A 12,623-nucleotide genomic window follows, 5' to 3' on the forward strand; every position below is an offset into this window, starting at 1 on the left:
TGCAGAGCACAGGCTTCCAGACGTGCAGGCTCAGGGGCCATGGCTCACAGGCCCAGCCGCTCTGCGGCATGCGGGATCTTCCCGGACCAGGGCACGAACCCGTGTCCCCTGCATCGGCAGGCGGACTCTCAACCACTGCGCCACCAGGGAAGCCCTGGCAGGTGGATTCTTAACCACTGTACCACCAGGGAAGCCCAGGTTGACCATTCTTGAAGTATTTTCATTAGCAAAGAAATGAAGAGATTATAAACATACAAGTTTCATATATACTTTTTTTTAAATTAATTTTTGGCTGCATTGGGTCTTTGTTGCTGCATGTGGGCTTTCTCTAGTTGCAGCAAGTGGGGGCTACTCTTCATTGTGATGTGTGGGCTTCTCATTGCAGTGGCTTCTCTTGTTGCGGAACACGGGCTCTAGGCGCGGGTTTCAGTAGCTCTGGCTTGTGGGCTCAACAGCTGTGGCTCACGGGCTCTAGAGCACAGGTTCAGTAGTTGTGGCACACGGGCTTAGTTGCTTCAGGGCATGTGGGATCTTCCCAGGCCAGGGCTCGAACCCGAGTCCTCTGCATTGGCAGGCAGATTCTTAACCACTGCACCCCCAGGGAAGTCCCCATATATACTTTTAATACAAAGTGAAAGATAACTTTATTATTTTAAACTATAGAAAACTTAAATTCATGAAGTTTCCTAGTTTGTAATCTGATGTTGCAACTCTATCATGAGCATCTAGATTAAGTTAAGTAAAAACAATCTGGAAATAAAGAATAATTTCATTTTAAACTCTGTTTCTTTTCTACATTTTGATAAAAAAACTGTAATGGGGAATTCTAGTCCAAAATTAATCAACTTCAAACTAGGTGACTCCAATAATCTCTGATCTTCCCATATTATATTAGCTTGAGTAAGACTATTCCCTTAATTGGTTTGTTGGTTTGTTTATTCCTGTACTGCAAAAAAAGAGGAGTTGTCTTTCTGGCTCCTAATAAATTTCAACCTGTGTATATCTGAGCTGATACTGTTACCTAGACATGCAGAATCCTCTATATATTTCAGCTTCTGAGGTCTCTTAGTGATTGGCTAATATTCTAGAAGTCACAGAAAGTTTCAGCAGTACTAAACTGGCACTAAATTTAGAGCAACTTCCAAATCTGATTACTGTCCTACTTATTATAAATTCTTATTGCTTACTGGATAATCAGTTATTATACTAACATATCATTTTATATAGTAAAAATAATGCAGCTCTATAATGCAATTAAATTTTTATGCAGTAAAAAAAAGCATGTATACATTAAAAAATTTAGAGTAAATTATTTTTATGACTAAACATAATTGAAATACTGTTAAGGGGCCAGTGTGCATAGAGATATTATGCCTCACTTAATTTATCTATACAGTAGTAATAACAACAATAATAATAACTACAATAATAGGTAATATTTATTGCACACTATGTACCAGGCATGGAACTAAATGCTTTACATACTTTTTCTCATAGGATTCTCAAAACAACACAGTGAGGTAGACATTAATATTACATTTCTTTTAAAGATGAAGAAACTGAAGCACAGAAAAGTTGTCACTTGCCAAATGACCCACAGCTGTGTATCAGGATGTTTATGTTGTGATGTGCACATTCTAGTCCCTTGAGAATTTTGAAAAACAAATAGCAATATTCATACAAGTAATTATAAATGGCACAGCATTACAAAGGCTTTTTCTATCAATAGGTTATCTTTCTTCATGGTGGGCAGGTTGGGCAGCTGCAATTTTCTGCTAGACTAAAGGAAAACTGATAGCTTTTATTCAGCTCTTTTTTACTACTTGTTAAATTTGCTACTATTCTTTCTTCCTTCTCCTTTTCTTCCTGACTGACAATCTTATGTGCTCAATTTCCTTCTCAGTCACCATCAAATTATACCTATGCTAGTATACTACAAAAAATCTTACATTCAACAAATTGGTGTTAATATTTCAAAATTGTGTACTCTTCACACACAGAGATGTTACTTACCTCCAAGAAATTCTTCTTTAGCTGTTTCATACTTCAAGAGGATTTTCATCTTTAAGGAAAGCCCACCTGGAGTTAAATGTTCCTATTTTAAACAAAGAAATCACAATGATATTAACACTGTGAAATGTAAAAGACAATTTTCAAGTAACTGCCTGTTTTTATTCAACCACAGCAAGATGTATCATGACCAAAGGAAATCAAAATTATAAAAAATCAAATCATAACATCCGGTCTATTCCTGAGGATATTTTCTGGTATTTTATTCAATCTAAATGAAATAGTAAAAGGAAAAGAACATGTAAACATTTCTGTTGAGTGGCAAGCATTTAATGGCAAGGCCAATACTTAAACTGTGAGAATGTTAAGACCATATTCTTGTCTTGGTAAGCAAAACCCCAAACATCAATTAGGTTTGTTTTCTTTTGAGACTTTAATAACAACGAAGGTCCTTTGCAAACAATGGCTGAATGAAATAGAAAACATATTGTCTTTCTTACAGGATACGCCTATCATATTTACTATTAATAACAATGTACTCTGAATGGTTTTTCCAAGTCCTTGCTAGTTGGACCTGCTACCACTTTTGCGTGACAGTGTACATCTTTACACAGCAGTCTACGATTAAAAGTGCAGTCTAGGTTCACAGAATAGAATTTTTCTCTCTACAATGTCAATTAATCTCTACATGAACACTGTACTCATTAGCTCCAAGCTCTGCAAAAAATTACTGCGATTCATGGGTGAGATGCCTGAAGAATGGAAAGTTAGGGGAAAAGTAACTACTGGTATTAAAAGCATTTGCAAATAAAGATAATATCAGTCCAAAGAATAAACTAAGATTGCATTATAATTATAACTTATTGCATTAGCACCTTTCCTAACGGGCATGTTGGAATATCTCTTGGGCTCAAGACATATTCCACATATTAGCAATGAACAATCCAAAAGTGAAGTTAAGAAAATAATTCCATTTATAATAGCATCAAAAAGAATAAAATACATAGGAATAAATTTTAAAAATATGGGCAAGACTTCTATACTGAAAACTACAAAACATTATTGAAAGAAATTAAAGACCTAAATAAATAAAAATACATCCCATATTCCTGATTGGAAAACTTAATATTGTTCAGATAGCAGTAATCCCCCAATTGATCTACAGATTCAATGCAATCAAATTTCCAGCTGGTTTCTTTGTAGAAATTGACAGGCTGACCCCAAAATTCACATGAAAGTGCAAGGGATGCTGAAAAAATCTTGAAATAGAACAAAGCAGGACTCATGCTTGCAATTCCAAAGTGGTATACCACTTCACACTAACATCAGCTGTGGATGAGAATTCCCAGTGTTCCACATCCTTGTCAACACCTGGAATTATCGGACCTCTAAGTTTTTGCCAATCTACTGGGTATTTTACCTACTTTAAGGTGTTCTTATCTTCCTAGCCCCTTACTGTGAGGCTTTCCTAAGGCTCAGCTTCTATAAAACTACTCCTTTTCCTACATTCTCTCCTTCAGAAATCTTACCCATTTTTCAAGCTACAAATATCATTTTAGGTAAAAAAAAATCTGTTGAAAGACTTTTTTGGGGGTTAACAGCTTTAATGAGCTATAATAAACATATCATACAATTCACCCATTTAAAGTACACAACTCAGAGGACTTCCCTGATGGCACAGTGGTTAAGAATCCACCTGCCAATGCAGGAGACACGGGTTTGAGCCCTGGTCTGGGAAGATCCCACATGGTGTGGAGCAACTAAGCCAGCGAGCCACAACTACTGAAGCCCGTGCACCTAGAACCTGTGCTCTGCAACAAAAGAAGTCACTGCAATGAGAGACCCACACACCGCAATTAAGAGTGGCCCCCGCTCACTGCAACTAGAGAAAAGCCCGCACCCAGCAACAAAGACCCAACACAGCCCTAAATAAATAAATAAATTTTTAAAATACCCATGACATTAAAATAAATAAATAAATAAATAAAAATAATAAAGTACACAACTTGGGACTTTGCTGGTGGTCCAGTGGTTTAGAATCTGCCTTCCAATGTAGGGGACATGGGTTCGATCCCTGGCTGGGGAACTAAGATCCCACATGCTGCAGGGCATCTAGGCCCTCGTGCTACAACTACAGAGCCCATGTGCTCTGGAGCCCGCGCGCCACAACTAGAGAGCCTGCGTGCCGCAACTACTGAGCCCGCACACCATAACTAGAGAGAAGCCCGCATACTTCAACAAAAAGCCAGCATGCTGCAATGAAAGATCCTGCGTGCCACAACTAAGATCCGATGCAATTATGAATAAAGCTGCTATAAACAACCATGTGTAGGTTTTGTGTGTACATAAGTTTTCAACTTCTTTGGGCAAATAGCATGGAGTGCAATTACTGGACTACATAGTAAAAGTATGTTTAGTTTTGTAAGAAATTGCCAAACTGTCTTCCAAAGTGGCTGTACCAGTTCATGTCTTTTTAATATCCAATATGATGAAATGAGAAGTATGCATAAAGCATTTTTCCTGCATGTTGAAGTACCGTGGTAGCTGTTTCCAGGAAAAAAACACTTGTGTAATTATTTGAACTGCAAGCTGAACAAGCCATATTTGTCACGGAATACCATTTTTAGACAAACCTCAGTTATTCCAACATGGGTATTTGGCAGACATTTTCACAAAAATGAAAGAAAAAGGAAAACAGCTGATGGTATTTTATTCATAATTGCCAAAACTTGGAAGCAACCAAGACATCCTTGAGTAGGTGAATAGATAAATAAACTGTGGAACATTCAGACAATGGAATATTGTTCAAAGTTACAAAGAAATGAGCTATCAAGCTATGAAAAGACTTGGAGGAATCTTAAATGCGTATTACTAACTGAAAGAAGCCAATCTGAAAAGGCTACATACTATAGGATTCCAATTATATAACACTGTGGAAAAGGCAAAACTACAGAGTCAGTAAAAAGATCAGTGGTTGGCAAGGGTTAGGGGAAAGGGAGGGATGAATAGGTGGAGCACAGAGGAGTTCTAGGGCAGTGAAACTACTCTGTATGATAAGTATAAATGGATACATGCCATTACACATTTTTCCAAACCCTGAGAACATACAACACTAAGAGTGAACTCTAATGTAAACAGTGGACTTCAGGTGATAATGACGTGTCAATGCAGGCTCATCAGTTGTAACAAACGCACTACTTTGGTGGGGACTTTGATAGCTAGGAAGGCTGTGCACGAGTAGGGGCAGGATGTGTATGGGAAATCTCTGTACCTTCTGCTTAATTTTGCTGTGAACTTAAACTGCTCTAAAAAGTTGTCTCTAAAAAAAAAGAACACTCCAATTAAAATCAAAACAAAATAAAGACGTGCACTCAAGAGTTGATTTAAAAAACAACGATGCAGCCAAAACTAAATAAATAAATATTTTTTAAAAAATAAAGTACACAACTCAATGGGTTTTAGTATATACACAAAGTTGTTTATCAGTTTTAGAACAGTTTCATCACCACAAAAAGAAACCTTGTACCCTTTAATAGTCATTCTCTATTCCCTCCAGTGCCACCTCACCCCAACACCCAGGCAAACACTATTCTACTTTCTGTATCTATATATTTGCCTATTTGGGACATTTCATGTAAATGGAATGATACAATATGTGTTCTTTTGTGGCTGGTTTTCTTCAATTGGCATAATGTTTTCAGGGTTCATTAATGTTGTACCATGTATCAGCACTACATTCATTTTTATGGCCAAATAATATTCTTTAGTGTGGATATACCACATTTTATCTGTTCATCAATTGATGGACATATGGGCTGTTTCCATATTTTGGCTGTTGTAAATAGTGGTGCTATAAACATTCATGCACGAGTATTTATGTGGACACATGTTTTCAGTTCTCTTGAGTATACACCTAGGAGTGGAATTGCTGGGTCATATGGTATCTCTATGTTTAACTTTTAGAGGAACTGCCAAACTGTCTTCCAAAGTGGTTGTACCATTCCCACCAGCAGTGTATAAATGTTTTAATTATTCCACATTCACACCAATAATTGTTTTTGTCCATTTAAAAAAATATAGTCATTTTAGTGAGTGTGAAGTGGTCCCTCATTGTGCTTCTGATTTGCATTTCCCTGATAATTAGTGATATTGAGCATCTTTCCATGTTCTTATTATTGGCCTATGGTATACCTTCTTTGGAGAAATACCTATTCAAATCCTTTGCTCATTTTTAATTGGGTTGTCTTCTTACTACTGAGTAGTAAGAGGTTTTTATAAAAATATATCCTGGATACCAGACACTTATACATAATTTGCAATTATTTTCTCCCATTCTTTTGGGAGGACCCCATGGGTTGTGTTTTTACTTTCCTGATGGTTTCATTTGAAGCAAAAATTTTAAATTTATTTATTTATTTATTTATTTATTTTTGGCTGTGTTGGGTCTTCGTTGCTGCACGCAGGCTTTCTCTAGTTGCGGCGAGCGGGGGCTACTCTTCGTTGTGGTGCACGGGCTTCTCACTGAGGTGGCTTCTCTTGTTGCGGAGCACAGGCTCTAGGCGCATGGGCTTCAGTAGTTGTGGCGCACGGGCTCAGTAGTTGTGGCTCGCAGGCTCTAGAGCACAGGCTCAGTAGTTGTGGTGCATGGGCTTAGTTGCTCTGTGGCACATGCGATCTTCCCAGACAGGGGCTTGAACCCATGTCCCCTGCATTGGCAGGCAGATTCTTAACCACTGTGCCACCAGGGAAGTCCCAAAAATTTTAACTTTAATGAAGCCCGACATCATCTAATTTTCCTTTTTCTCTTGTGCTTTTGGTGTCTTACCTAAGCAACCAAGACTTTTCCAATTTCACTGTACTGATAAATTTTCAAAAACAACTTTGTGGAATAACATAAGGCTACCAAATTTTAATTTCTCCTCAAAAACTAATTTTTAAAAATATTACTATCTGTTCCAGTTCCAGCCAAGATGGAGCATGACAACTATAGTCTATATCCTCCACTAATTACAACTAAAAGCCCTGAACAGGATCTACAAAGCAACAACCTGAGGACTCTGAAAAGTAAACAAAAGCAGAAAGATTGTAGTGAGTCATCAAAACATGGAGAAGTGGACTATATGGGAATGGTGAGTATCCTGGGGGTTTTTTTCTCTTTTATCTAATGGTATTGGAAGTTTGTCTGTCTTGTGCCAAATCTCTGAATGAGGCCAAAAAGAAATGTTTGTCTGGATGATTGGCGCATGCGGGGGGAGGGGAGTCTGGAGGATTTTTTAACAGGCTCTACCTTCACATAGATATGGAGTTCAAATTTATACTACTCGGACTTCCCTGGTGGCGCAATGGTTAAGAATCCGCCTGCCAATGCTGGGGACACAGGTTTGAGCCTTGGTCCAGGAGGATCCCACATGCCGCGAAGCAGCTAAGCCCGTGTGCCACAACTACTAAGCCTGTGCTCTAGAGCCCACGAGCCGCAACTATGGAGCCCACGTGCCACAGCTACTGAAGCCCGCGTGCCTAGAGCCCGTGGTCCACAGCAAGAGAAGCCACTATGATGAGAAGCCTGTGCACCACAACAAAGAGTAGTCCCTGCTTGCCGCAACTAGAGAAAGCCCGCATGCAGCAACGAAGACCCAAAACAGCCCAAAATAAATAAATAAATTTTATTTTAAAAATTTATACTACTCATGTGTAAAGCTGAAAAATCAAAATAGAAGTAGCCAAAAGAGTGATATCTCTTAGACATCTGGCTAAGGCAAATAGATGTAGGGCCATGGACTTCCCTGGTGGTCCAGTGGTTAAGACTTCGCCTTCCAATGCAGGGGGTGTGGGTTCAATCCCTTGTTGGGGAGCTAAGATCCCACATGCCTCGGGGCCAAAAAACCAAAACATAAAACAGAAACAATATTGTAACAAATTCAATAAAAACTTTAAAAATGGTCCACATCAAAAAAAAAAAAATAGATATATGGCCATGTCCTCAATCCAGGTTGTAAAGGATTCTAAAAGATTAACACTAAAGATAAACTAACAATCCCAAATTACAAAGCACATGAGGAAATGTTTCATACCAAGCAAGAGTTAGGAGTACTACTAACTGCAGGATCAAACTGTTTCCAAGTACAGGAATACCTCATTTTACTGCACTTCACTTTATTGCACTTCACAGATACTGTGTTTTTTACATACATACATACATACATACATACATACATACATACTAAACACAGATACTGTGTTTTTTACAAACACAGATACTGTGTTTTTACATTTTGTGTTAATCCTGCGTCAAGCAACTCTATCAGTGCCATTTTTCTGATAGCATTTACTCACTTTGTGTTTCTGTGTCACATTTTGGTTTGCAATATTTCAACTTTTATATTATTATATTTGTTATGGTGATCTGTTCTCAGTGATTTTTGATGTTACTATTGTAATTGTTCTGGGATGCCATGAACTGTGTCCATATAAGACGGCGAACTTAAACGTTGTCTGTATTCTGACTGCTCCACCAACTAGGCAGTCCCCCATCTCTCTCCCTCTCCTCAGGCCTCCCTAGTCCCTGAGACCCAACAGTATTGAAATTAACCAATTAATAACCCTACAAAGGCCTCTAAGTGTTCACATGAAGAGTCGTATGCCTCTCACTTTAAATCAAAAGCTAGAAATAATTAAGCTTAGTGAGGAAGGCATGCTGAAAGCCAAGATAAGCTGAAACCTAGGCCTCTTGTACCAGTTAGCCAAGTTCTGAATGCAAAGGAAAAATTCTTGAAGGAAATTAGAAGTGCAACTCCAGTGAACACATGAATGATAAGACAGTGAAACAGTCTTATTACCGATACAGAAAGTTTTAGTGGTCTGGAAAGAAGACCAAACCAGCCAAAACATTCCCTTAAGCCAAAGCCTAATCCAGAGCAAGGTCCTATCTCTCTTCAATTGTTTGAAGGTTGAGAGAGGTGAGGAAGCTACAGAACAAAAGTTTAAAGCTAGCCGAGATTAGTTCCTGAGGTTTAAGGAAAGAAGCTGACTCCTTAACATATAAGTACAAGGTGAAGCAGCAAGTGCTAATGTAACAGCTACAGCAAGTTATCCACAATATCTAGCTAAGATAATCAATGAAGGTAGCTACATTAAACAACAGATTTTCACTGTAGGCAAAACGGCCTTCTAATGGAAGAGGATGCCATCTAGGACTTTCATAGCTAGAGAGAAGTCAATGCTTGGCTTCAAAGCTTCCAAGGCCAGGCTAACTCTCTTGTTAGAGACTAATGTAGCTGGTGACCTTCAGTTGAAGCCAATGCTCATTAACCACTCCTAAAATCCTAGGGCCCTTAAGAATTATGCTAAATCTACTCTTCTGTGCTCTGTAAATGGAACAACAAAGCCTGCATGACAGCACATCTGTTCACAACATGGTCTACTGAATATTTTAAGCCCACTGTTGAGGACTACTGCTCAGGAAAAAAGATTCCTTTCAAAATATTACTTTGACAATGCACTTGGTCACCCAAGAACTCTGATGGAGATGTACAATAAAATTAATGTTTTCATGCTTGCTAACACAACATCCATTCTGCAGCCTACGAATCAAGGAGGAATTTTAAATTTTGAGTTTTATTATTTAACAAATATATTTCATAACACTATAGCTGCCATGATAGTGATTCCTCTGATGGATCCAGGCAAAGTAAACAGAAAATCTTCTGGAAAGGATTCGCCATTCTAGATGCCATTATAAACATTTGTGATTCATGGGGAAAGGTCAAAATATCAACATTAATAGGAGTTTGGAAGGAGCTGACATCAACCCACATGGATGACTTTGAGTGGTTCAAGACTTTAGTGGAGGAAGTAACTGCAGATGTGGTAGAAAGAGCAAGAGAACTAGAATTGGAAGCAGTACCTAAAGATGGAACTGAACTGCTGCAATCTCATGATAAAAGTTTAATGAATGTGAAGAACCTAGGGGTAAGACAGGAAGACACAGACCTACTAGAGAATGGACTTGAGGATATGGGGAGGGGGAAGGGTAAGCTGTGACAAAGCGAGACAGAGGCATGGACATAATACACTACCAAATGTAAGGTAGACAGCTAGTGGGAAGCAGCTGCATAGCACAGGGAGATCAGCTCAGTGCTTTGTGACCACCTAGAGGGGTGGGATAGGGAGGGTGGGAGGCAGGGAGACGCAAGACGGAAGAGATATGGGAACATCTGTATATGTATAACTGATTCACTTTGTTATAAAGCAGAAACTAACACACCATTGTAAAGCAATTATACTCCAATAAAAATGTTAAAAAAAAACTTTAATGAATGAAGAGTTGCTTCCTATAGATGAGAAAAGAAAGTGGTTTCTGGAGATGGAATCTACTCCTGGTGAAGATGCTGTGAAGACTGTTGAAATGACAACAAAAGATTTAGAATATTAAACTTAGTTGATAAAGCAGAAGTAGGGTTTGAGAGGATTGACTCCAAATTTGAAAGAAGTTTTACTGTGGGTAAAATGCTATCAAAATAGCATTGTATGCTAAAAACAAATCGTCTGTAAAAGGAAGGTTTGATTGATGGGACAAACTTCTTTCTCATCTTATTTTAAGAAAATGCCACAGCCACCCCAACCTTCAGCAACAACCTCCCTGATCAGTCCGGAGCCATCAAAATCGAGGCAGGACCCTCCACCAGCAAAAAGATTACTATGATTTGCTGAATGCTCAGACAATGGTTAGCATTTTTTAGCAATAAAATATTTTTAATTAAGGTACTGATATTGTTTTTTAGACATAATGCTATTACACACTTAATAGACTACATTATAAACGTACTTCCATATGCACTAGGAAAACAAAAAATTCGTGTGACTCACATTATTGTGATACTTTATTGTGGTGGTCTGGAACTAACTTACAATATCTCTGAGGTACGCCTATAACTTGCCTGCTTCCTGTAATAAAGCTCAACAAGATTTATACTATTACAAAAATATCTAGCACCCAACAATGTAAAATTCACAACACTTGACATCCAATGAAAGACGATGAGGCCTGGGAAGAGGCAGGAAAACATGATCCATACCGGGGAGATAACCAACGGAAACTGACCCAGAAGTGACACAGATACAAGAATTAGCAGAGAAGGACATTAAAAGAGTGAGTAAAATTATATTTCATATCTCAAAAAGCTAATCAGAGACACGGAAGACATAAAAATGATCCAAATTAAACTTCCACAAATAAAAATTGCAAAATCTGACGTGAAAACTATATGAGATGGTGTCAGTCCATTTGGGCTGCTATAACAAAAATAGCATAAACTGGGTGTCTTATAAACAACAAACATCTATTTCTCACAGTTCTGGAGGCTGGGAGGTCCAAAATCATAGCACCAGCATATTCAGTGTCTGGTAAGAGCCCACTTCCTCATAAATGTCTCCTTTCTCACTGGAATCTTAAATGGCAAAAGGGGTGAGGGAGCTCTCTCTCAGGCATCCTATATAAAGGCACTAATCCCAATCATCAGGACTCTGCCCTCAGGATGTAATCACCTGCAAAGACCCCACCTCCTAATACCATCACCTTGGAGTTAGAATTTCAGTGTATGAATTTGGGGTCGGGGGATACAAATATTCAGCTTATAGCAGATGGGATTAACAGAAGTTCAGACACTGAAAAACAAAAATTAATGAACTTCAAGTCATAGCAATACAAAACATTCCAAAATGAAACACAGACGAAAAAAACCTTTTTATTTTTCAAATTTTTAAATTTTTTAACATCTTTATGGGAGTACAATTGCTTTACAATGGTGTGTTAGTATCTGTTTATAACAAAATGAATCAGTTATACATATACATATATCTTCATATCTCTTTCCTCTTGCATCTCCCTCCCTCCCACCCCTCTAGGTGGTCACAAAGCATCGAGCTGATCTCCATGTACTACGTGGCTGCCTCCCACTAGCTATCTATTTTACATTCGGTAGTGCATATATGTCCATGCCACTCTCTCACTTTGTCCCAGCTTATCCTTCCCCTCCCCGCATCCTCAAGTCCATTCTCCAGTACGTCTGCATCTTGTTTTTTTTAAAAACATCTTTATTGGAGTATAATTGCTTTAAAATTGTGTTAGTTTCTGCTTAATAACAAAGTGAATCAGTTATACATATATATATGTTCCCATATCTCTTCCCTCTTGCATCTCCCTCCCTCCCACCCTCCTTATCCCACCCCTCTAGGTGGTCACAAAGCACCGAGGTGATCTCCCTGTGCTATGCGGCTGCTTCACACTAGCTATCTATTTTACATTTGGTAGTGTGTATATATCCATGCCACTCTCTCGCTTTGTCACAGCTAACCCTTCCACCTCCCCGTATCCTCAAGTCCATTCTCTAGTAGGTCTGTGTCTTTATTCGCGTCTTGCCCTTAGGTTCTTCAGGAGCTTCTTTTTTTCTTTTCTTTTTTTTCTTAGATTCCATATATATGTGTTAGCATACGGTACTTCTTTTTCTCTTTCTGACTTACTTCACTCTGTATGACAGACTCCAGGTCCATGCATTTCACTAGAAATAACTCAATTTCGTTTCTTTTTATGGCTGAGTAATATTCCATTGCATATA

The 12,623-nt window shown here is 38.4% G+C and overlaps 1 protein-coding gene across 1 annotated transcript in view; it reads right to left on the minus strand.

The window, feature by feature from the left end:
* The window catches only part of TEX11 (testis expressed 11), a gene marked incomplete at both ends in the record, with an annotated part of 320,506 nt that overhangs the window by 169,793 nt on the left and 138,090 nt on the right, over positions 1 to 12,623 (minus strand). The window contains one exon of the mRNA XM_082682068.1: positions 2,014 to 2,095. Coding sequence (XP_082538194.1) covers positions 2,014 to 2,095 — 82 coding nt within the window. The remainder of the gene's footprint in view (positions 1 to 2,013; positions 2,096 to 12,623) is intronic.

This window comes from Grampus griseus (assembly GCF_964374135.1).
Source record: "Grampus griseus genome assembly, chromosome: X".
NCBI lineage: Eukaryota > Metazoa > Chordata > Mammalia > Artiodactyla > Delphinidae > Grampus > Grampus griseus.